This window comes from Nematostella vectensis, chromosome 8 (genome assembly GCF_932526225.1).
Source record: "Nematostella vectensis chromosome 8, jaNemVect1.1, whole genome shotgun sequence".
Taxonomy (NCBI): Eukaryota; Metazoa; Cnidaria; class Anthozoa; order Actiniaria; family Edwardsiidae; genus Nematostella; species Nematostella vectensis.
Window position 1 is genome coordinate 1668981 of NC_064041.1, and position 25185 is coordinate 1694165.

Below are 25185 nucleotides of genomic sequence, written 5' to 3' on the forward strand. Positions count from 1 at the left end.
TAATATGCAAATATATGCACATTTGTTGCTTCCATGGCAACAGACTGTGCAGATCTCCTATGGTTATTCACCATGCCAAATTTGGTTGTTGTAGGTTACCGCAGTCTTGTATTTTCAAAAAATGCTTGGATATCCGCGTTTAAGCCCATAGTCAAGCCTTAAAGATCGAATCCCAGTTCAAATAACTGTCGAAATAAGAAACATCAACATCTCTTCTTGCAGTTTGCGAAAAAAAAATAGAAAAAAATATTGAAATGTCTTTTCTCTAGAACAAAAAGTTTAGGTACTGGTGAATCGCGAAGCTTACTCCCAGAGTGAATGCGTGACTTGTGCGTGACTTGTGACGTAACAAGAAGAGTACTTTAGCTCTATACTCCAGTCATTCTCTTATCGCTTGCGGGGACTTTGGCTTGAATCTCGAAAAATAAGACTCGACATGGCATCCATTCAACCTAAAATGATATTTCCGAGACATAAAATTAAGGTAACCTTTTCAATAAACATTCATCCATTGAATACTCTTTTGTCCCTGAGCTCCAGTGAGCTCCAGTGCTTTCAAAGACCTATATTATGATAGTCATTTTACTCAATTACATAAAACCTGGGGAGGGGAGGGGGCGCTTATTCGAGGAAGGCGCTTATTCGAGTAAATACGGTATATTTTCGGGAGGGGACCGCCACTGAACGTAGCCATCTGGGCCACGACGGGTACACAGTCTCACAGAAGACAGCCAGGAGTTAACCTCCTTGTCTTAATACAGGTCCTAACGAGAGGGGAGGAATGGCCTAATTCCAAGTCGTTATTGTCCGCCAATATTTTCTGGGTAGGTTGTTTACCATAAATACCGTCACCGTTCCAAGAATAAACTACAATCCCTGGAATCACTGTTCCCGTTTCATCCCATCAAAACCATGTCAATAAATATTCCAACCCTGTGCGCCCTCGTGCTATACTCCGTCCAATTCCAGAGTCCGTTCCTTCTTCGATTGCAAACGTTAAGATGTCATGGGCTTTAACAGTCTCAGGTTTCATCAGTTTACTAGGACTTCCGCTACTGCTGAAGAAAATAAAATCATTGTTAAAAATCATGCTGGTTGAAAGCATTTAGAGTTCATGGTATGGCTTTCGTGACGAGATTTGTGTTAACGCTTGTACTAACTACACTGGCCGACTGTACAAATTCACAAAGGTAATCTAAAAACTCTTCTTTTTGCTCATGGATGTTTATACCGTCAACAAGATCCGATATTCTGTATCACGTAAAATGATTCTACGAGATAAATAATTCTCTGTTGCTTACGTTTAAAGTCTGATAACGTTATTAATATTATAAATGAAATTAAATAAGTTACTCGCTAGAATTACCCAATGTGTGTGGAATGTTTTGAGAATAACCTAGAACAAAAACACTACAAACGCGCAATGCGCATCATCAGTGACGTATCGAACGTTCTATAATCGAACCAAGAATATTCCTAATGCAAGTGAACAAAAGTTGTCTAAGAAAACACGATTATTTTCTTAAAATAACTTCAAGCCAAAAACGTAATCAAACAGCTACTACGTTAACCACATAAGCATTAATTTCAAAAATAAAGTAGTAAAAAGTGATCCTACCTGATGAGTCTTTTAAAATTACATGTATATCATTCTAATAATTTATTGTTTACTATCTCATTTAATCTCCTCCTTTTTTAGGCTAAGACCCAACTATTTTATTTTCGCCCCGGAAATGCTTCATGTAGGCGTTACAGAAAATATTTCTGTCAAGGTGTCTGGCGTTACGAGACCTGTAAATGTCACGCTGTTTTTGACTGATTATCCGGATAAAAGCACTGAATTTGCGCATGCCCAAGGGACTTTTAGACCAGGTTGGTAGGTTCCATGTGATCAGCATTATCAGCATTATCGTCATCATCATCCCCATCGTCGTCGTCGTCGCCGCCGTCGTCATCATCATCATCATCATTATAAACATCATCATCATTTTCATCACTATCATTTTTATCATCATCCCCAGCAACACTGTTTTTAAATTTTTATTGGTACATTGTTAACCACTTTGTTGTTTCTCTTCTAGATGAAAATGGATTTCTATCAGTCAAGGTAAAGGGAAGGGAACTAGACGTTTAGCTCCTCGGGCACTCACAAAATAGTTACTGAGGGGGGGGGGGGGGGGGTTACTACTGGGTGCAAAATGCATGATAGTTGCATGAGGGTCCCTGATGTTTCCCCTCTTAAATTCGAAAGTTCTCGCAGTAACAGGATAATTTCCGCATGCCGGGGCTCGTTTTTAGCCGTGCATCCCATTTTTATAGCTATGACTGTCGAATAAAAGGACACTCGTTTGGGGGATTTATTTTTTCATTAAATATTTGGAAAAATGGCAGAAGCAGACAGGTGAAGACGGAAGCCTTCATTAGTTACAGCCTTGAGCGCACAGAGAAATCAGACAAAGAATAAATTTTATTCACATGTGCATCATTGCTCAAGGTAATATTTCTTAAAAAGATGTCTTGCTCTCACGGCAATGTGATAATTCTTCAGGTGAATGCTACGGAAGTGACGTCACTGTCACGTGATGGGGACCTCTACGCGTACCTTGTGGTCATGTGCAGGGATCCACAGGTGCCCTTCATCCGGGAAACCAGGGTCCTTATCAGCTACAGGAGCATGATGCTGCTGGTCCAAATAGATAAGCCCATATACACGCCCTCCCAAACAGGTACCAGGGCCCTTGATCCAAACAGACAATCTACACACCCTCACAAACTGGTTCCAGGGTTCCTCATCAATTAGGGATATAAGATCAAATAGGCATACCCATCTACATTCCCTCACAAATAGGTACCACGGTCCTTTATCCGAGGATCCATATGATAACAGTGTCCAAGTAGACATGCCCATCTACACGCCCTCATCACAAACAGGTACCATGTACAGGTACTCCCAAAGGGAGTAAGCCGAAAGTAAGCCGAAAGTCCACTATCTGTTTTCAATAGACGTGCTATTTGTATACAAATCTATAAATCCTAAGCTAGTATGTAGCTCTGGTATGTAGCCAAATCCGACAAAAAACGTCACGTGGAGACACTGTAAAGGCATAAAAAAAATCATTTTTTGTTCTTTCGGAGGTGGTTAGATTATTATCAGAGTTCGCCCCCCCCTCCCTGCTCCAACGGAAAAAATAGGTCCACATTTTCGGATTATGCACCCCTCCAAAAAAAATCCTGGGTACGGGCCTGATGTAGGTTGAAGGGTGTGGCTGCATTGTTCTGACGTTCCTTAAAAAAAGCAAGTCTGCGAGTTAATAAAATAATACTTTTTCTGTTTTAGTGAAGATGCGTGTAATACCATTAGACTTTGACCTCCAATCATTAAAAGTCAAGGTCAGTCTTAAAATTTGACGCTACCTCTTGTGGTGATGTCATGCTTCAGCTTGTCTTCTCATCCCGAATAACAACATGCCTAGTCAGTTATCATTTTGCAATTGTTTTCTCTCATCAATTTTGGAGGAAAAATACTGCAATAAAATCTCAACATAACCATCTATAAGTAAACTTAATTTATGAATTTATGAAAGTTGCATCGGATATATTAACAGCCATCTCACAGATCTCAAATCAGGCGATGAAAATAGATGGTATCTTACACAATATTTTGCTAGGTGACAAAGGCTAAAAACCCTTTCAGGAGAAAGTGTAATTATGTTAATGTGTATAAAACAGCCACCAGAGCCCTCCTGCGTCAAACATTTTGCTGTAAGGAATTTCTATAACACATTCACATTCATTTAATTAAATAAGAACGATGCAGCACGAAAAAATAATAAACGCCGCTGCGTCTGAATGAAAAAGAGAAAATCGTTAGTTAGACATTTAGCTAATACTTTTATTTTGTTTTACCTTTCAGGTTGACATTATTGTTAAGGTAAATAATATTTTAGAAACTTGTTCAGCAATGCAACTGACACAAATATGGGAACCCTTTCTGTCAAGAGCCCAGAGCGAAGCATGGATAAACACACGAACACATGGATAACAAACAGAGAAGCATGGATAAACACACGAACACATGGATAACACACAGTGAAGCATGGATGAACACACGAACACATGAATAACACACAGAGAAGCATGGATGAACACACGAACACATGAATAACACACTTTATTAGAATAAACCGCACGCCAACTGCGGGCGCGCCTAAGTGCTAATAACAAACTAACAAACGTTTATCTTTTTGGTTCTTTACTCATTCGGCGGAAAATGTGCCTCACCAAATCTGCATTGGTACAATTTTTTTCTTTCATTTGGGCGAACATGTTCTTTAACTCCCCACAAATGGCAAATTCACCAAACTATCTCAATAACTTTGGTTTTGGGTTTCCCAATTCATGTTTCGGCTTATTATTTTGTTTATAACAGAATCCCCAAGGCATTCGGACTCAAAATTGGCAAAAGCTGTCTTCTGAGCATGGTAAGGCTATATTTTGTCGTCTAAGCTATTATATTTTATGAACCTGAACAGCGCAAATTATCAATATCATCGCCCTTTTTGTGACCTTATGCAATATTTTAACCAAGAGACTGTCGTTTTTCTAAATCATCCTTAACAGGCCGCGACGATCACGCGGGACACCTGTGATGTTTTAAAACAGTAGGGCCTGGGCCTTTTTATAAATAGCGGTCGGAGAAATTGTAGTAATTCAAAATTCCTGCAAGACGACGTACATCTTTAAAGCGGACTTCCAAATATGGTTGGCGATGTCCTAATAAGGAACTGACCGAGCGAGCTAGAAAAACAATAGTTGTCGAAAGATTGTTGATTTGACCCTTTATGTTATTTCCTTTTGCCCTTGCCCTCCAATGCCAGTATGTTCAAATCCCAAATATGAACTAATGATGTTACTGATTTTGATTCCTTAAGGAATAATTTCCAAAGCTCTTTCACTCGGCCCGCGTGCGATGCTGGGAAACTGGTCAATAATAGCCTATCACCATGGATACGGGGTAAGGTCACGTGGTGATGCCCGTTAGATTGAACGATCAGTTGGTCAGTACGTCAACTTATACCCCAGTACTTTATGTAGAGTTAGGGCTAGGGTTGTGTTAGGGTAAGAGATATAGTGGCCAGTTCATGGGGTATTACATGACGTACTAAGCAATCCGTTGGTCGGCCAATCACCAATGATCATAGTGTTCACCAGATCATAGTTACCAACTATGACCAGATGTATCATATAATCTTATGTTGTGCTCCTTTTCAGAATAAAACTAACACTACGGTCCATTTTGAAGTGAAACAATACGGTAAGGGACGGTTTGTTAAACAGGGAGGGGTTTTGGGTGAGAGATTCTTCAATTCCAGCATTTGAACTTATGAAATATAGCCCTTCAACCAATGAGCTTAAAGAGTAACCCTGAGAAAATATTTTAGTGCTTTAAGTACTAAAATCATGGAAGATAGAATCGAGAATCGAGATTACCCATTTTAGAGGGCTCTAAAATTGACTTTCTGGCAAACAAGAACAAACATCGAATTTCACGTATGGAGGACGAGGTCCTCCTGTGATATTGGTTTTAATGTCCTCCACTCTCACATCTATCGCCTTTATGTACTGCTGATATTATTCTTGGTTTTCTATCGGTTATTACATATATTCGTTAGTAAACCCAAACGAAACATATTCATCAATTAATCGATTCGCTTTTTCTCGTAGTTTTACCTCGCTTCTCTGTCCGGATTATCGGACCTGACTACATTCTCCCAAAGACACGTTCTATCAAGATCGCAGTGATATCGAAGTAAGTTGTACTCTAAGTAAGTGTTCCGCTTGTATTGTGGTCCCGATACAGGCGCTTGTATTGTGGTCCCGATGCAGGCGCTTGTATTGTGGTCCCGATGCAGGCGCGTACCTAGGATCGGCTTAGGAGGAGTGCACGGTCAAAGGTTTCATCTGGAAAATGATTACATTTGATGGTCCTTTATAAGAAAATATGACCCCCCTCTTGGCAGTCAAGAGAGGAGGGGGGGAGGGGGGGGTTGTGCACGGTTATAGGTATCATATGGAAAGAGAATAATATTTGGACGACCCTTCATAAGAAAATGACCCCCATTCTGGCGGCAAAGAGGAGGAGGGGGGAGGGGATAGTGTCGTGCACAGTCTTATGTATCATATTTAAAACTGACAGTATTTGACGACTCTCCATAAGAAAAAAGGAGGATGGTCCCCCTGTGTTTGCACTTATAGATTGATTTTGACAGACCAGCTATACATTTAGAATAACATTGATCCTGTAAAAATATAAATGGTGCACTGGTGGATCCAACGGTGCCGTGATTTCAGTAGAACCCCTCCCCCCTCCCCCTCCTTTCTTTTTCAAGCAAAGTAATGCCTGTTCCTTTTCGAAAATCCCGAATTCGCCAATTTAACTAATTTTTAAGATAGAGTTTTAGCATTGTTTACTAAAATGGCCAACCATGCTGTCACTGTTAGCTCATCACGTGAAGAGGTTCTGTAAAGTCTTGTGGCGAATCACCAGCTATTCCAGCAGGGTCTATTTGTTGCACGGAGATCATGTGATGACACGGCAGCCAGTATGCGGTGTAGCCAATCAACCATACGATTTTCAACGCAACACTTCTTTGTCTAGGTACACTTATGGTAAAGCCGCCCAAGGCAGTGTTACTGTTCGACTCTCTGTCACTGGGGGAGGAAGCCCGTCTATCAGGTTCTACTCGACCACAGAAAAAGTAAGAACGGTGATAGCACCTGGGGCGAGCTAGCCCCAGACTATTTAGAAAGCCGCCGAAGGCAGTCTTAATGTTCGACTCTTTGTCACTGGGGGAGGAAGCCCGTCTATCAGGTTCTACTCGACCACAGAAAAAGTAATAACGGTGATAGCACCTGGGGCACGCTAGCCCCAGACTATTTAGAAAAAAAACGACAGTCATTTATTGATATCTCCCCTGTACTTTTGGCGCTGCTACTGGGTTCCCTGTGCCCACAGATGGACCGTGATAAAGCGCGCGGTTTTTCCCATTGCCAACCAACAGTTAACCCGGTGAGCCTAGGCTTACTAGGATTGAATAAAATCCTTTTGCTATTAGCTTATTGACGGCAAATCTACACTAGACGTGGACAGCGGTTTCATCAAAAAGCATCCTTCAAGACCGTGGTTCCCGGATGGCCGGCGCCTACAAATTGAGTGTGACGTTATCGAGGAAGCTACGGGCATGCGCGAGTCAGCGGTCGACAACAGTGTTTACTTTGTCTCGACGCCTTTTCACGTGACAATAGCAGACACCGCTTTGTTCTTCAAGCCAGGACTACCGTTTGTTGTTAAGGTATGTCACGCATTCCACATGCCTATGTGACCGCATTCGAGTCACGTCCTTGTCACGTCAGACTTTTGTCACGTTCACACACGCCACTCGATACTTCACGCATTCCCGCACGTTACCCCTCTCCCTCGTGTCCCAATCAATTGCTTTCCTTCACCTCTCCCTCAACCCCAAGGGCCACTTTGATCTATACCACGTTAAAAATATTTTCTTGTTTCGTCTAGGATGAAGTAAACAAACGAATTTTACATTTTTTTTTCATGCTCTTTGTCATAATTTCTCACAAAACAATGGTACTCAATAGAAATCCGATATTTTGAAGAAAGTGTCTGATTTGCGGGCAGTACTAACCCATTCACCTCACCTGATTTCAAAGCTCATTTTCTTGATGGCCAATACTGGATTACCAAGTTTGCTTGTGTTAATGTGTTATTATCTGTTGTGAGAAAAAATCAATGGATTTTATTACTTAACTAGCATTATTATTTCACCAGAAAGTTTGTAGGTAACTGTAGGTAATTTTTAAGGGTTGGTGGTTCAGGGTCCCCTAAATGAGACATCTTCCTACGCTAGTGTTCTATTACGTTTAAACTTATTGCACCCAGATTGCTATCCATTATCCGAACAAACAACCTGCGCGTGGTATCCCTGTGGACGTTTCGGCCATGGGGAAGAAGCACAACAACACAAACGTGAACATACTGACCAAGGTCAGCGGTAAGCTGGAGAAGATCCTGCGCCAGCAGACCAATAATGCGGGAAAAGCCGAGTTCACACTGGACATCCCAAGGAACGTGAAGACGATCACCGTCAAGGTATGGAAAGCTGTTCTTAATGAAGATGGCATAACAAGCAATCTAATTTATCAATCCTGTCAATCGTTTTTGTAAATGGTCTAAAACAGTGTGGGGGCGATCGCGCAGGAAACCTGTGATGTTCTATAACGTTAGGGCCTGGACCTAGTTTTTTGAATTGTTGGCCTTTAAATCGTTGTAAAACACGAATCCCTGCAACTGCACGGGACGTACGCAGTTGAAGGGACACAAAAAAGAGATGTTGAAAACTAGAACGATTTTCTTAGTAAACTGTCGTTTTTTTTATGATTGCATGGCAGAAACCTTATTCATTAGTCAGATTCTGTGTGTTATAATTCACTCTTGTAACTTCAGCAAGCCCTTTGTATCGTGTACCTCGTGATTTTAAACTAGGAAAAGAGACTCGAGACGTCAGCGAAGCTAATTAACTTCCAAAAAACATTCATCATAATACTTAAACGCTTCCGAAATTAGTTTCCTATCATGTGTAACATGTTTCCCGTAGCCAGGATTTTAAACGGGGGGTCGTTTACCCACTTAGCGGACCATTTTCTCTTACGAGGCTCCTTCTAGCTCGCAGTAGTACTCAATAATTCTTCATTAGAGTGAGAGGCTGGTTGTTAGGGGCTGACTTTAGACTGACTAGTATCATTTCACCAGGAAAAAATACCTTGTTACTTCAAGCTCTTTTGGCTCTCTCCCCCTTCGGGGAAATTGCTATAACTCAAACTTGGTGACTTTTTCTAAAATCTATCTTCGCCATTGACATCCGTTTTTTCACAGGGTTTCCCAAAAACTAAAAAGTAGAGAATTTTTCATATTTTTGATCCTGTTTCTCAGATTTAAACGCTCTTTTCATAAGTTTGTTTAGGTGACAAGTTTCACAACAGTGCTAGAATTTTTTTTACTTCTGATATTTGGGGCGCGGGGGAGGGATGGGTAAATTTTGCTGTTGTTATAAATTTCACTAGATTTACTAGATGACATATTAAGAGCCAATATTATGCATTTTTCACTGCTATGGGCAAAAATACATGCATGCAAATACTTTTTTTCTGTAATAGTTTAATATTTTTTTTTCTTTTGCAAAAATTATAAGAATCCAAGATGGCGGATCTAAGATGGCGGACCCAAGATGGCGGAAATTCTTACAAAAAAATTGATTATATATGTTTTTATGGCTTTTTTGCTTGTAAACCCGTAAAAAAGTGGATTTTGACATATCTGAATGATGCAAAATGATTTCAACCCGATATCTGATAATTTAGGCAATATTTGAAAGAATATCTAGACATCATATTTATGACGTCATTGTGACGTCATATTGATTCGACCACACCCAAACTAGGGCGTGACGATTATTTTCATGCTGGTGATCACTGCCTGTAAGTTTTATGGTCATAACCTAAGCGGTTCATGAAATACAGAGGGGGGGGGGGCTAAAAGCCCAGTCAAAGACAGCTAAAAAAGCCCAGTCTGAATAGGGTTAATGTATAAGAATCGTTGTCGTTTCGAGCATTTAGAAATGATTTAGCCCATTTTGTAGTTTAGTCATCGCAAAATTTAAGTGAGTTGGAATGTGTGGTTTGAGCAAAAACTTTTAATTTTTTCAACTTGTAATTTTGAGGTCGCAAAAGTTTCATATGATAAGGCTTTTATTCTTATTACAGATACGAACTGCTGTTAGGGATACGATAGACCCCGATGACAACGCTGTGATCATCATCTCTGCTGAATCCTACTTCTCACAGTCAAATAGCTACTTACACATTCGCCCTAAGGTACCAAAGGTATGTACTTCGGCTCACTATATTCTGACTAACGGATTTTTTTTGGTCAACGGCTTGCTAAGAGACGGAACCAGAAGGATGTTAAAGGTCGACGACGAGAGAAGAATATTAAAACTACAGTAAAATAGTTTATTTGTACAATTTTCATATCCTGATCACGTTATAGAAAGTTCACCTTATCTTGAACGCTCTTAATATCTATTCTATCATCTCCTGTGGGTGTCCGTAGGCCAGACATAATAACGCTCTTGACATCTATTCTGTCATTTCCTGTAGGTCTCCGGCTAATTAAGACTTGGGCTTATACGCGGAACAAAATGATTTTCTTGAATATTTTAATATCTCGCGAAGTATACATGGTATGGCAATAAAGCTTGGCATAGTGGAAGATTGTGGTTGCCATGGAAACGCGTTTAATTGCATACATTTTATATAATATTTCAATAATTGCAAAAAAAATGAATTAGCTAGAATCATTCAAGTAATAATAGGAAACATTTAGGCAAAACAATTTGGAAAGCTTAAGGCATATATTTGTTTATTGACATTGCACAGATATGAAATAGCCTTTGCGTCTGGTCCAGCTATTAATTTTGGTGAAATATAGATTTTTTTTATGTTACCACGGTAGCCGTTGTCATGGTTACATGGTCGATCGACCCGATGCAAAGGCTATTTATATTGGGGCTTTTGACTATGATTAAGTATATGTGTTTAGAACACCAATTTACACGGCATACGTTTGCCACATTTTCGTTTAAAGTTTTCAGATAATTATATTGCAAATATATGCACATTTACTGCTTCCATGGCAACAGACTGTGCAGATCATGTTTTTCTCCTATGGTTATTCAACTTGCCAAATTTGGTTGTTGTAGGTTATCGCAGTCTTGTATTTTCGAAAAAAGGCCTGGATATCCGTGCATAAGCCCATAGTCGAGCCTTAATTAGCCTGAGGTGTCTGTAGGCCAGGCATAACGTTCTTGGTATCTATTCTATCATCTCCTGTAGGTGTCTGTAGGCCAGACTGCGAGGTGGGACGTATTCCAAAACCGAAATATTACAAGTATAAGTTTCATGGTAAGGGGAGAATTCTCTTCTTTTTTTCACAGAGAACAAAGAAAATGCTCACTTATCAATATCACGCCACCTCACTAGGCCCAATTCCTTGGCGATCACGTCGCCCATTGTTTGATCGCAAGAAGACAGGAGTACGCCTCACACAGAGAGTATGCCACACACAGAGAGACGAAGTGCCCGCAAAATTGCCTGTGACTGTGTGTACTCTATGTTTTCTCGCGGGATAGAGCCTTCATCGACCGTGTAAATGTGTGTTTTTAGGTTCTCTCACGAGGTAGAATAATTCTTCATCGATCCATCTCATCGTCAAGTGGAGTCAACATCGCCAGTACGTTGGCCTTCCCCGTTACACTCGCAATGGTCCCGCGGGCGCGGGTTCTCGCGTACTACGTCACGCATACGAATGAGGTTGTTGCAGATAGTGCCCTTATGGAAGTCGAGAATTGGTTTCCAAATAAGGTAAGCAAGTCGAGAATGCGTTTCCAAAATTCAAATAAGGTAAGCATGTCGAGAATTGGTTTCCAAATAAGGCAAGCAAGTCGAGAATCGGTGTCCAAATAAGGTAAGCAAGCCGAGAATGGGTTTCCAAATAAGGTAAGCAAGTCGAGAATGCGTTTCCAAAATCCAAATAAGGTAAGCATGTCGAGAATGTGTTTCCAAATAAGGTAAGCAAGTCGAGAATGGGTTTCCAAATAAGGTAAGCAAGTCGAGAATGGGTTTCCAAAATCCAAATAAGGCAAGCTAGTCGGGAATGGGTTTCCAAATAAGGTAAGCAAGGCGAGAATGTGTTTTCAAAATCCGAATAAGGTAAGCATGTCGAGAATGTGTTTCCAAATAAGGTAAGCATGTCGAGAATGGATTTCCAAATAAGGTAAGCAAGTCAAGATTGGGTTTCCAAAATCCAAATAAGGTGAGCAAGTCGAGAATGGGTGTCCAAATAAGGTAAGCAAGTCGGGAATGGGTTTCCAAATAAGGTAAGCAAGTCGAGAATGGGTTTCCAAAATCCAAATAAGGTAAGCATGTTGAGAATGTGTTTCCAAATAAGGTAAGCAAGTCGAGAATGGGTTTCCAAATAAGGTGAGCAAGTCGAGAATAGGTTTCCAAAATCCAAATAAGGTAAGCAATTCGAGAATGGGTTTCCAAATAAGGTAAGCAAGTCGAGAATGGGTTTCCAAAATCCAAATAAGGCAAGCAATTCGAGAATGGGTTTCCAAATAAGGTAAGCAAGTCGAGAATAGGTTTCCAAAATCCAAATAAGGTAAGCAATTCGAGAATGGGTTTCCAAATAAGGTAACCAAGTCGAGAATGGGTTTCCAAAATCCAAATAAGGCAAGCAATTCGAGAATGGGTTTCCAAATAAGGTAAGCAAGTCAAGAATGCGTTTCCAAAATCAAAATAAGGTAAGCAATTCGAGAATGGGTTTCCAAAAAAGGTAAGCAAGTCGAGAATGCGTTTCCAAATAAGGTGAGCAAGTCGAGAATGGGTTTCCAAAAAAGGTAAGCATGTCGAGAATGGGTTTCCAAATAAGGTAAGCAATTCGAGAATGGGTTTCCAAAAAAGGTAAGCAAGTCGAGAATGCGTTTCCAAAATCCAAATAAGGTAAGCAAGTCGAGACTAGGTTTTCAAATGTGGTAAGCAAGTCTAGAATGAGTATCCAAAATCCAAAGAATGTAAGCAAGCCGAAAATGGGTTTCCAAATAAGGCAAGCACGTCGAGGAAGCGTTTCCAGATAATGTAAGCAGGTCGAGAATGGGTTTTCAAAATCCAAATTATGTAAGCAAGTGGATAATGGTTTTCAAAAAGGTGAGCAATTCGAGAATGGTTTTCCAAGTAAGTTAAGCAAGTCGAGAATGGGTTTCCAATCAAGGTAAGTGAGAAGATTTTCTTAGACATGATAAACGTCACAAGATTTCCATAGGTCAGGATTAACTCAAAAATCCGCAATAGGGGAGACACGAGAGTAGTATAATAAGTATAGAATTAGCCCATTTTTGTGGAGGAATTCGTGTTTGCTGAGGTACTCCTCCGCCAAAATTCTCTATGGCAATCCCGAAAGAGCAAAAGGGTTCCCATGTTTTGATAACAAAGATTTTTAAAGACCCCGCCTCCAAAATCCTCCTGTTTACCGTTTCAACTGGCAACTCACCGGGTAGAACGTTAGTACGCAATCGCATTGGGTTTCTTTATTATCTGCTCGATATCGTAACTAGATACTAATTACTACCTCACGCCACGATCTCGTGCTCCAGCACAAGCAAGCAAGTAACTGATGACATATTCCAATCAAGTATTGTTCTTAATGAGTGAACAATGACAAGGAAGTGGTTGATTGAAAAAATTCTTTAAGATTTCTAATTAAGATTTAAAATCGACATGCTTATCACAAGAAAACCACATTGCGCCGTTTTAAAAGATACAAGGTAGCTTTCTATTCAATTGTTAACGCTAAAACATTATTTTTCATTTATCTGTCAAATGTGGTAGGCCACATTGCCCCTCTATATGATGTTATTATATCATCTGACAGGTCTTTACCTTTATCAAAGATGTTAAAAAATGTTTTTTTCTTTATGGTCTTGATCGCACCAGTTTTGCCTTTATAGGTTTGGCTCCAGGTCCCTACGCCAGCTAAGGGCCATCTGCCAGGCTCAACCGTGGAGGTGAAGTTGCACGCGGAGGCTGGGTCTAGAGTTGCCTTGCTGGGGGTAGACGAGAGCGTCTATTTGCTGCGTAAGAATAGTAGACTCACAGCAAAACAGGTTGGTACACATTGATACAGGGAATCCATATTCTTATTTTTCTTCACGCTCCTCAAACCAACAGCACGATAGGCGAAACAAAAAAAACAATAGTTTTTTTTAACAGTTAAATTCCAACGCTTTTATAGCATGTGTTTATTGTTGACCACTCTAAAATTCCTTGTACAATACCTCAGGGCTAAATAAAAGACTGACTGACTGACTGATTGATTGATAGGTTTTTCAAGCTGTCAGAGACTTAGATCTGGGATGCGGCGTGGGGCCTGGGAAAGACTCAAGTCACGTGTTTAATGTAAGTACGGTGATAGAATCCACCATCTACATTCTAGTTATCCACCATCTACATCCTAGTTATCCACCATCTACATCCTAGTTATCCACCATCTTCATCCTAGTTATCCACCATCTACATCCTAGTTATCCACCATCTTCATCCTAGTTATCCACCATCTTCATCCTAGTTATCCACCATCTTCATCCTAGTTATCCACCATCTACATACTAGTTATCCACCATCTACATCCTAGTTATCCACCATCTTCATTCTAGTTATACACCGTCTACATCCTAGTTATCCACCATCTACATCCTAGTTATCCACCATCTACATCCTAGTTATCCACCATCTACATCTTATTTATCCACCATCTACATCCTAGTTAACAACAACAATGATGATGATGATGATGATGATGATAATAATAGTAAGTGTAATAGTGCCATAGCCATAGCCATAGCCATAGCCATAGCCATAGCCATAGCCATAGCCATAGCCATAGCCATAGCCATAATAAAGAAATATAGCTGAAGTAATGATCGAATTTAAGGGATAAGGTGGGGGAATATGGGAAGAAATTAGCTAGGCATGTTTCGACGTTTATCTTTTCTTTCCGGCCTCCGATTCTGGTGACACAATGGCGGTCTAGAAAAGGTAAACGATTTCAGAAGCAAAACTTTAAAAGCGACGTAAACGACGCCTAAACATAAGGCTGCAGGGATTTAGAGAAGATCATTAACATTATTGGATTACTTAGAAAGTAAACATTTTTTGTCTTCTTTATTTTTCTAGAATGCCGGCTTGTCCATTATCAGTAACAACAATCTTGCACTTAAATTTGGCCACGGTAAGATATTATATGAAGCCAAAGTTTTTAGACATGAAGTCGAGTCCAAGTCAATTGCTGGACGAGACCTTGTTTGAGTGACGCACAAACAGATTGATCACAGTGTTGTGTCAGGTTAAAGTTTCCTTAGCGAACCAGAACGTCGCGGTTGGCCAAAGCAAGGTGGGGGTAGGGAGGGGGGGATAAAGTTCGGAGAATAAGTATGACGATTCCTTACGGGACAAGACTTTGCTTGAGTGATCACATAATAGGGGCATTGTTTTTATCGTTTGGGTGATTGGTCTTGTGGCTACTAAAGCATCAAGGACGGAAAATGACAGATGATACAGAAAAATGGAAGGAGTTATTGCGGGGAGGGGGAGGTGTGTGAGGAGGTCATGTTAGGAAGGAAGGATGTCATCAGGTGTTATATCACGTTAATATTTGCTTGGCTACGTCTGTGATTCGCGACTAACTAATACATCAAAATGAATTTCATCACTGAACATCAAGGGACCCGTTGATGAAAACCAGAAAGCGGCTTAGCAAAAACAAACAAACAAAAACTGCCTACTTAAAGCAGGTTGAGATGTAAATATGATGAGCTGACCACAGGCCAGGATATGTATTTTCCTAATGCTTCAATAATAGCTGTTTTTCGTGACAGCCATTTATCAAATTAGTGCGTTTTGAGTGCATAAAAATTGGTGTATGCTTATAAACAAAAAACAATGCATCCTTTACAATAAATCGAAAGATCCCTTTGGCTTAGAGCGTGATTGTTCCACCGAGCATGCGTACCAGAGGCGTACCAAGAGGTCGTCCAAGGAGTCGACTTGCTGTGCTAGTGGGCGGATGCCGTCACGTGCTAGATGTGAGCTGCGGGCGCGGTTCTTTCTGGGAAATGTCAGCGTACAGTGCCGCAAGGATTTCTTGAAATGCTGCCGAGAGGAAACTGGGGAAGAAGGTGACATATACACACCCCCTCCCTCACGCTTCCACACATACACACACTAACAACCACCGATCTCTATAGTGTTCAATCAGTGGATTATTAGCGGGCTAAGGGGAGTGGGGATGCCTTGCTTCTCGATACGCTCTTGGGGAAAATACAAAAACATTTCGTACACCCTCTCTGTCCTATAAAAAAAAATGATGTATAAGATCTGCCCTTTATGACAAATTTAGGACCTTGTCTGACTAGAAAAAACTACAGACAAACTGTAGAATAACTAGGTTGTTTGTCGTCGGAGCACAAGAGTATGAGAGACAGGTGTAAAACATGCCACTCCAAATTCTGTTGATTTATTCCCCACATTTAGGAGCTGTTCTCTGTGCACAATTTTTTATTTGAAAAAGAGGGCCTGCGAATAAGGTTGTCTCTTTGGGTTCAATCATATTTTGTTTAGAAATTGAAGTTTACCGCGAAAGGCAGACAAAAGAAAAAAATGCTCGTGTCGAAGAAGACATCGAAAATCAAGGACAGATTAGGAAATACTTTCCTGAAACCTGGATCTTCGACGAATACCAGACAGGGTAAGAGTCTATTTAACAACCCGCTATTAGGGGAAAGATAGGAGATAACATAGAAAATCATAATGGGTTCTCTTACTCATATTCTTGATGTAATTGGAAGAATCATAGCCACGACAAGCTTACCCCAACCCAACCCATCTGTAGGCAAAAGGCAATTTTTTTTATTAGAGGGATTGCAACATTCTAGATTTTAGTATTGTATTGTTACAAAATGTGAATGAATGTCCCATTTTTGTCGATACGCGGTTTCTATTATACTTCCGTTTTCAAGTCTTTGCTACCGTCGTGCTCTCGTCTAAATTCCGTCACGCACTTGTTTATCTTCAGTCAATATCTCGTTTTACTTCCATAACGCTCTCACCTTACTTCCGTCATGCTCATACCTTACTTCCGTCACACTCTTGCCGTTCACTTGTCACGCTCTCGGTTATTTGATGTCGTTTCTGTCTCATGTCTCTCAATAGACTTGATGGAAAGTTAGCGTTGCGTTACACGCTACCAGATACCATAACGACCTGGGCGGTACAGGCATTGGCCGTCAGTAACGAAACGGGATTTGGCGTGACGGAATTATCACGTGTGACGACATTCAAGAATTTTTTTATCGCCTTACTTTTGCCTTACTCGGCTCAACGTGGCGAACAGATCTCTGTAAAAGCCGCAGTGTTCAACTACGGCGAACAAGAATCAGAGGTACCAAGCGCAGCGCACGTTTTTTTCCCGAGTTTCGCTTGAAAATAAGTGCAAGAAAAAGCAAACGCTAGCCTGCATATAGGCGTTATTTTTCGGTATGCGTTTACTTGTGGCCGGCTAGAACAAAAAAAAGATGGCGGCCACGAATCGTCGCATAGCGAAAACACCGGGCAAACACATGCAATTAGGCTAAAGCAAGCGCAAGAGAAAGCAGCTGCTTGATATCCATGCACCTAAGCCTAGGTTTGACAGATTCTCACTTGTATTGCGCTTACTAATTGTACTTGAGCTTGCGTCCCAGAGTGAACCAGCCTTTACTAGGCTAAAACGCCTTGAAAGCTATTTCATGAATGGGCAACGGTTTACTAAACAGCCCGCCATTAGAGTAGAAACGGAAGCTATCAACTAAACGGGTGGTATATCATGAGTTTTCCATGGGCCAAGGTTTGCTGAACAATCCACCCTTTGAGGAGAGGCGAGAGCTATCAATGAAAGGGCTAGTGTTTTGAGTTTTTCGTTGGCCACGGTTTGCTCAATAACCCACCCTTTGAGGAGAGGCGGACGCTATCAGTTAAAGGGGTAGTGTCATGCGTTTTTCGTGGGCCACGGTTTACTCTACAATCCCATTTTAGAGGAGGGAAGGCTGGTCCTCTACGCATGAATCAAGCCTTAGTTTTATCATCATTCAATGTCGATTTTTATTACGTGTGAATCAAGCCTTAGTTTTATCATCATTCAATGTCGATTTTTATTACGTGTGAATCAAGCCTTAGTTTTATCATCATTCAATGTCGATTTTTATTACGTGTGAACCAAGCCTTAGTTTTATCATCATTCAATGTCGATTTTTATTACGTGTGAATCAAGCCTTAGTTTTATCATCATTCAATGTCGATTTTTATTACGTGTGAATCAAGCCTTTCTTTCATTACCATTACAGGTCGAGGTTCACTTGACAGGTGATCCCACATATTGCTCTTCATCTGGTCCTGGGGCGAGCTCTCAGCCAATCACCTTGAGAATCGCTGGTAACGACGCCATTTCCGTCTCCTTTGTTGTGGTCCCAGTCCGACTCGGCCGTATCCCGATACGTATCGTGGCCAAGGCGCGCTTGGCTGGTTCCCATGGAGACGACTGGACAATGGATGCCGTTGAGAAGGATTTGCTTGTAGTGGTGAGCGTATCTTACTAACAGACAGACGGGCGGACTGACGACTATACAAGATGTATCTTTTGCTTACAATCTGTTTCCTTACAGCCTGAGGGAGTTGAGCGTCGAGTTGTCTACTCTCTAGTCATCGATCCACAAGGTAGGAGCTGTTTGTACAGAGAGAGTAGTATATTTTGCATCTTAAGAGAATATCTTATTAGATGAAACAAAATATGCTTATCATGTGGGCAACAAATAATGTAGGGTGACTCTCTCGGGTCAGGGCAACTAGCGATTTTTTCATAGGTGTATAAACGAGCTATATACATTTTAACCTTAATAGGTGTCCTGAGAGACGAAGTGGATGCAGTGAATGGCTCAAGTCCGCCCATGTCACTCGGTTGGTATCTTATTGGCCGTATTCAGCAACGAATGGGATATAACCCATGATGTCGACTAGTCACCCCTTTGTCATTGTTACCACTTGGAATTATTTTATATGCTCGAATTGTCAGATTGAAATCAGAGCCGGCAGCCCCCCCCCCACACACACACAAAGGGATTAAAATAACACGTTATCATTTAAAGTGAATACATAAAATTTGTTTAACCTCTCTGTAGATTTAAACGATTTCCTCCCGGTTAACATTTCCCCCGCCCCCTAAGAGTGAAGCATTTTCTGCTTTCACCCCCCCCCCCCCACCATTGGGGGGGATGGCTGATATGTGCGAGACTCTGTGTTGAGCGGGAGAGTGTAAGATGGCGGAGTAGAGGCCTTTTAAATACTTCTACACTTGCTAGATGTGACTCATGACGGCAAGCAAATCAGCAACGTGGAACTGGCGGTGCCCAAAGGAGCAGTACCTGGGTCGATCTTTGCCTCTCTCTATTTTACAGGTAACGCAAATACACGAGATAACAAAAACTATGGGCGTAGTCGGAATATGGCGAACCACTCGTATTGTAGCTTGTCCCTTTACAGGGAATCTGATTGGTTTAGCCGCTTGTATCTCTATTACAGGAAATCTGATTGGTTCAGCCGCTTGTCTGTCTATTATAGGGAATCTTATTGGTTCAGCCGCTTGTCTCTCTATCACATAGAATCCGATTGGCTAGAACCGCGTGTCTCTATTATAGTGAATCTAATTGGTTCAGCCGCTTGTCTCTCTATCACAGAGAATCCGATTGGCTTGAGCGGCTTGTTTCTCTATTACAGGAAATATGATTGGTTCAGCCGCTTGTCTCTCTATTACAGGGAACCTGATTGGTTCACCCTTTTGTCTCTCTATTACAGGGAACCTGATTGGCTCAGCTGTATATAACCTGATGACAGGTGGAGTAGAGCATTTACTACGCATACCCATTGGCTGTGGAGAACAAAACATGATCACTCTTGCTCCAAATGTCTACATCTTGGAGTTCCTCTCCAGCTCTAAACAAGTGACAGCAGAAATTGAGGCCAAAGCTTACCGCCTGATTCAACAGGGTAAGGTTTCCAATACATGCGTCTCTATCAGTTTCCATTTTGACATCCTTGCAAAATACAAAGTGTAAGAAAAGCATCCATTTCCATCGTCTTATCCCGAAAAACTATTGCGATATTTTCGATTGAATTTGGTAAATGAAGTATAAAACATTGTTTTTAAAAGTTTATTTCGAAATTTCTTATAGTTTGCCTTCTAGTGTAGGATGAAAACAATGAAATAGGTGTGGCTGACTAAGGCTGTGTAAAAGGCATCGCAGACAGTTATACTGAGTTTCTAATTACTTCTATCTGCTTTATTCTCGTTTATTAATTTCCCTGCGAGAGAACAGTATTATTTTCCTGAATTCGGGAGTGGAGGGAGATGGTGCTCTATCAAAAAAGTTGTCATTGCAAATGGGTCAGTACGCAGCTCTTACAAGCGGCAATTTGATTGGGCAAATTAACAATATCCGCACCTCGACACAAAGAACTAGAAGAATAGAGACAAAAGAACTCCTTTGTAAAACAAAGATAGAAGGAGACAAAGCAGCTGCGTACTTACTCTTGCAAATGGCTATTGCCAAATGACAGTTATACGACCGAAAGGTATTATGGCAATCATTAAATTTCAATCGAATGTAGGAAAATATGGATCAATCATTCGATAATCCATTAAAAAGCCTTATTAATGTCTGTCTGTGGCATCGCTGGAGTTCATTTATTCTTTTTTTATTATTTATTTAAGTTCAACTTTTGTGTTTGAAAATGATTGGTGCCCATCTGCTCTTTTCAGTCTTATTGCCATTCGCCGCATTGACAGCATTTTTTGAATTAGGTATATACTCAAATTATGTGCTCAATACGGTTGACAAAATGCCGTGCTATTAAAATTTAGAAAATGATGGGTTTTCTAGGTGTTTTATTCAGTAACACTGGAGCAGTTTGCCTGATAATGAATGAATGAACCAAAACTTTAGGAACCGATCAATAAATGTCGACGTTTTCACTAGGGTACCAGCAGCAACTCGGATTTCGGAGAAAAGACAAGTCATTCAGTGCATTTGGCGAGAGCAGGCCTGGTAGCACTTGGTGAGCAAACTTACGCACCTTATAACTTACTCACATTATAATTTAAACACATAACTTACGCACATTATAACATACGCACATTACAACTTACGCATATTATAACTTACGCACATTATAACTTACGCATATTATAACTTACGCATATTGTAACTTACGCATATTATAACTTACGCACATTATAACTTACGCATATTATAACATACGCACATTATAACTTACGCATATTATAACTTACGCATATTATAACTTACGCACATTATAACTTACGCACATTATAACATACGCACATTATAACTTACGCATATTATAACTTACGCATATTATAATTTACGCACATTATAACTCACGCATATTATAACTTACGCACATTTTAACTTACGCACATTATAACTTACGCACATTATAATTTACGCACATTATAACTCACGCATATTATAACTTACGCACATTATAACTTACGCATATTATAACTTACGCACATTATAACATACGCACATTATAACTTACGCACATTATAACTTACGCACATTATAATTTACGCACATTATAACTCACGCACATTATAACTTAAGTACATTATAACTTAAGTTCATTATAACTTATGCACACGATATAATTTTGCACACAGGAGATTCGATACAGTTTCCCGAATCTCCAACCATCTTGTCAATCACAATTCGTATCTTCTGCTACAGGGATCGGATCATCAAACTATTTGGTCATGCCATGTAGCTAGGGATGAACTTTATACAAATGTAACATTTGCTTACATTGCTGTTTTTACGGCAACGGAACGGTTGACCCGTTAAATTCACTATTCGCGAAGTGCTGTTCGCTAAATGGAAATTGTTAACAAATAAGCTATAGGATATTGTACATCAGACCTTGGTCGACACTTAGAGGAAGTTTTATTTAAATCTATAAGAGGAATTCTGAGATATTGGCGTATTTTTATTTTCAGTCACTCTGTTATTTACCTACTTTGAAATTCGCCCCTGAAAAAAAAATCATACGCGGGCAAGGATTTTTTTTACCATTGTTATTTAGCTACCTCTTATTTTTAATAGCCTAGCAAAAATGAAAGCAATCGGTTTTGTTGATTGTAAGTTTTAGGGGCCATTTCTGGGACTATTTAATACTTTTAAAATGAAGAAATTGAATTTTTTTGCTTTTTTAGGCGCCATGTAAAATTTCGCCGATTAATTTTGTGGTCGTATATTTCGTCGTTTCATTTTGAAACAGCAATGTAAACAAATGTTACATTTGTATAAAGTTCATCCCTAGCTACATGGCATTGCCAAATAGTTTGATGATCCGATCCCTGTAGCAAAAGATACGAGTTGTGATTGACAGGATGGTTGGGCATTCGGGAATCTGTATCGAATCTCCTCGAGTTTTTATGGGACTCTTGTAAAGATTTTCAGCACGCCAATACCCGTGCATGTTAATCAACAGGTTGACCGCATTTGTTATCAAAGTATTCTGCACGGCTAAGCGCTTTGATGGCGTTGCTATTGACAACGATTTGATTCGTGACTCTATCACGTGGTTGCTTGCAAATCAACGCGAGGATGGAGCTTTCCCGGAAGTAATGGATGTCGTGCACGTGTCGCTTATGGTAATCACCAGACGACTGACATTTTACCAGACTCAGAATCGGAAATGATATGGAAATACATTGTCAATTTGAAAACCATCATTATATCAATTTTTCCGCAGCCATTGGTATATGGAAAAAGGATAGTAACAAGATTTTTAAAAGTGATAGCTAAATTTTCCAGGCAAAAACATACAAGACGTCCACCACCACTTTATCGGACATCTCTAAGGTCTTGTGAATCTCACGAGACCACATGCCTCAGTGGCTGATACTGAACAACTCCTACTCACTCACGAAATTTACCTTTACTTTTGCAGCACTTAATGTCACTCGAAATATATCATGTAATAGGGTAGTCTTAAATATCCTACATATGTATACGGTTTTCGTGTTTATCCGCTAAGCTCACACGAGGAATCTAAGGCCAAGGCATATAAGGAGGGCAAAGTAAATAAATTGGGACTTGTTTTCCAGGGTGGTATCCATGGAAGCATTGCTATGACGGCGTATGTGGTGACGGCACTCCTTGAATGCGAGTGTCCAGGCACTGCACTGGTGAGTAGTGATAACGCTCGTGAGTGTAAGAAGATGGAGGTCGTATTTGAAGATACAGCGAACTATTCTAACGAATAATATAGGCGCGAAGGGAGGGGGGATCCTCCAATAGGAAATGACCCACCTTTAGCAACCTATGCGATGGGTTGGTGGTAAGGGTTCACCCTGAGAACCCCGCGCGTCTGTTCATAATACTTGACTAAAAATATCTAGGTTCAGTGCTTGAATTAGCCAATGGAAATGAATGGTATTTTTGCGGGGATGGCGAGTGGTTTGATTAACCTTAAAATAACCCAGGTCCATTTGTGGCTGAAACTCCAGACCAGTGTAAACATGTTTAAAACATTCTTGCTTTAGGATCAGGCCACAAAGGTCGCAAAAGCAGTCCACTTCTTAGAACAAGAAATCAACAACCTTCAGAAGCCGCAAATTCTCGCTCTGGCGACGTACGCTCTCGCAATGGCGCGCAGTCCAAAAGCAACACAAGCCAATACGAGATTACTAGGGATGTCACACAACAATCAAACGAGAGGTGAGGTTAATAGGGGTGTCACGCAACGACCAGACAAGAGGTGGAGGTTACTAGGGGTGTCACTCTAAGACCGAAAAAGAGGTGAGGTTACTAGGGGTGTCACGCAACGACCAGACAAGAGGTGGAGGTTACTAGGGGTGTCACTCTAAGACCGAAAAAGAGGTGAGGTTACTAGGGGTGTCACGCAACGACCAGACATGAGGTGAGGTTACTAGGGGTGTCACGCAAAGACCAAGCGAGAGGTGAGGTTACTAGGGGTGTCACTCAAAGACCGAACAAGAGGTGAGGTTACTAGGGATGTCACGCAACGACCAGACATGAGGTGAGGTTACTAGGGGTGTCACGCAACGACCAGACATGAGGTGAGGTTACTAGGGGTGTCACGCAAAGACCAAGCGAGAGGTGAGGTTACTAGGGATGTCAGTTACTACTGTTTTTTTTTTGTAATTTATCCCATGTGTATTTTCCTACCATTGTATTTTGTAGTAGTATTAGTGAGGGTTAAGTTAGAAAACCTAACGGTTATTATGTATACCCTCGAAAAATAAAGTTTATTGCATCGTATTGGATGTCACGCAAGGACCAAATGTGAGGTGAGGTTACTAAGGGGTGTAACGCAACGAACAAACGAGAGGCGAGGCTACAAGTAGTGTCAGGCAAACGAGAGATGAAGTGTGTCACACAACGGACAAACGAGAGGCGAGGTTACAAGTAGTGTCAGGCAAACGAGAGATGAAGTGTGTCACACAACGGACAAACGAGAGGCGAGGTTACAAGTAGTGTCAGACAAACGAGAGATGAAGTGTGTCACACAACGGACAAACGAGAGGCGAGGTTACAAGTAGTGTCAGGCAAACGAGAGATGAAGTGTGTCACACAACGGACAAACGAGAGATGAAGTGTGTCACACAACGGACAAACGAGAGGTGAGGTTACCAGGGCCTAGGGTTGTCATACAAAAAACGCATGAGAGATGACTTATCCTTTACAAATCTCTTTTACCAACAGTGTGAAGAACTAAGTAGACAACAAAACTAATATAAATACGAGTTGAAGAGAAACATTTGTTTTATTCAATAAAACACTTCGAAAATAATTTATTAATTAAACGTCCTTTGCCAAATTCATCTCAAAATATCGCAATATCTTGGCCAAAAAAACTTTCTCACAATAGTTATTTTGCAAGGATGACAAAATGGCGGCTCAAAAACTCTAAACTTTAGCGCAGATAACTATTCTAGGAAACAACACAAGATACTGGGAGACAGGCAAGCATGCTCTTGATGTGGAAACCGCTGCTTACGCACTGCTGGCTCAGCTTCATCTCGGCAGGATAAAACTCGGAGGCCCTGTGGCTAGCTGGCTGACTTTACAACGTAACGCTCAGGGAGGGTTCTCTTCGACTCAGGTGTGCATCCAGCCCCCTCCCCCCATGGGCACACACCCCTCCCCCCATGGGCACCCACCCCTCCCCTGAATGCAGACAGGCAGGCAGGCAGGCAGACATTTTATTTGGAATCGTATACAACGTCCTTGTATATTGATTGACGTCCAAATAATATTAGAGATAAAAAAGACAAATAATTGTACGGTATTTCAAGTTTGGCAGCGAGGGCGAAGCATTCATTTATGAACTTAGCGATTTTTCTTTGCACTGTGACGTTACTAC

At 40.8% G+C, this 25185-nt stretch overlaps 1 protein-coding gene and 1 long non-coding RNA gene across 9 annotated transcripts in view; both read left to right on the forward strand.

Moving 5' to 3' along the window:
* Positions 1-1010: 1010 nt before the first annotated feature.
* The window catches only part of LOC5509781 (complement C3), a 40090-nt gene continuing 15915 nt past the window's right edge, over positions 1011-25185 (forward strand). For 4 of the 8 annotated variants that reach the window (XR_007312431.1, XM_048730965.1, XM_048730966.1 and 1 more), the window contains exons 1-32: positions 1012-1190; positions 1700-1872; positions 2082-2107; positions 2549-2726; positions 3338-3390; positions 3914-3931; positions 4430-4481; positions 4932-5014; positions 5272-5314; positions 5725-5809; positions 6659-6758; positions 7116-7352; positions 7955-8164; positions 9835-9954; positions 10966-11034; positions 11296-11493; positions 13638-13793; positions 14011-14085; positions 14863-14917; positions 15669-15863; positions 16306-16432; positions 16897-17125; positions 18066-18299; positions 18384-18435; positions 18619-18675; positions 19077-19172; positions 19570-19761; positions 20751-20829; positions 22285-22447; positions 22904-22984; positions 23342-23516; positions 24758-24924. Coding sequence is in view for 4 of the 8 variants with exons in the window: in XM_048730965.1 (XP_048586922.1) it covers positions 1120-1190; positions 1700-1872; positions 2082-2107; positions 2549-2726; positions 3338-3390; positions 3914-3931; positions 4430-4481; positions 4932-5014; positions 5272-5314; positions 5725-5809; positions 6659-6758; positions 7116-7352; positions 7955-8164; positions 9835-9954; positions 10966-11034; positions 11296-11493; positions 13638-13793; positions 14011-14085; positions 14863-14917; positions 15669-15863; positions 16306-16432; positions 16897-17125; positions 18066-18299; positions 18384-18435; positions 18619-18675; positions 19077-19172; positions 19570-19761; positions 20751-20829; positions 22285-22447; positions 22904-22984; positions 23342-23516; positions 24758-24924 (3849 nt within the window). In the remaining 4 variants the exon portion in view is untranslated. Of the gene's footprint in view, positions 1191-1699; positions 1873-2081; positions 2108-2548; positions 2727-3337; positions 3391-3913; positions 3932-4429; positions 4482-4931; positions 5015-5271; positions 5315-5724; positions 5810-6658; positions 6759-7115; positions 7353-7954; positions 8165-9834; positions 9955-10965; positions 11035-11295; positions 11494-13637; positions 13794-14010; positions 14086-14862; positions 14918-15668; positions 15864-16305; positions 16433-16896; positions 17126-18065; positions 18300-18383; positions 18436-18618; positions 18676-19076; positions 19173-19569; positions 19762-20750; positions 20830-22284; positions 22448-22903; positions 22985-23341; positions 23517-24757; positions 24925-25185 lie in introns of all 8 variants that reach the window. The other 4 variants (XR_007312433.1, XR_007312432.1, XR_007312434.1 and 1 more) reach the window with 2 other exon arrangements.
* LOC116616681 lies at positions 23525-24550 on the forward strand. Its single transcript, XR_007312436.1, has 2 exons — positions 23525-23878; positions 23919-24550. It is a non-coding gene; the product is annotated as an uncharacterized LOC116616681 (long non-coding RNA).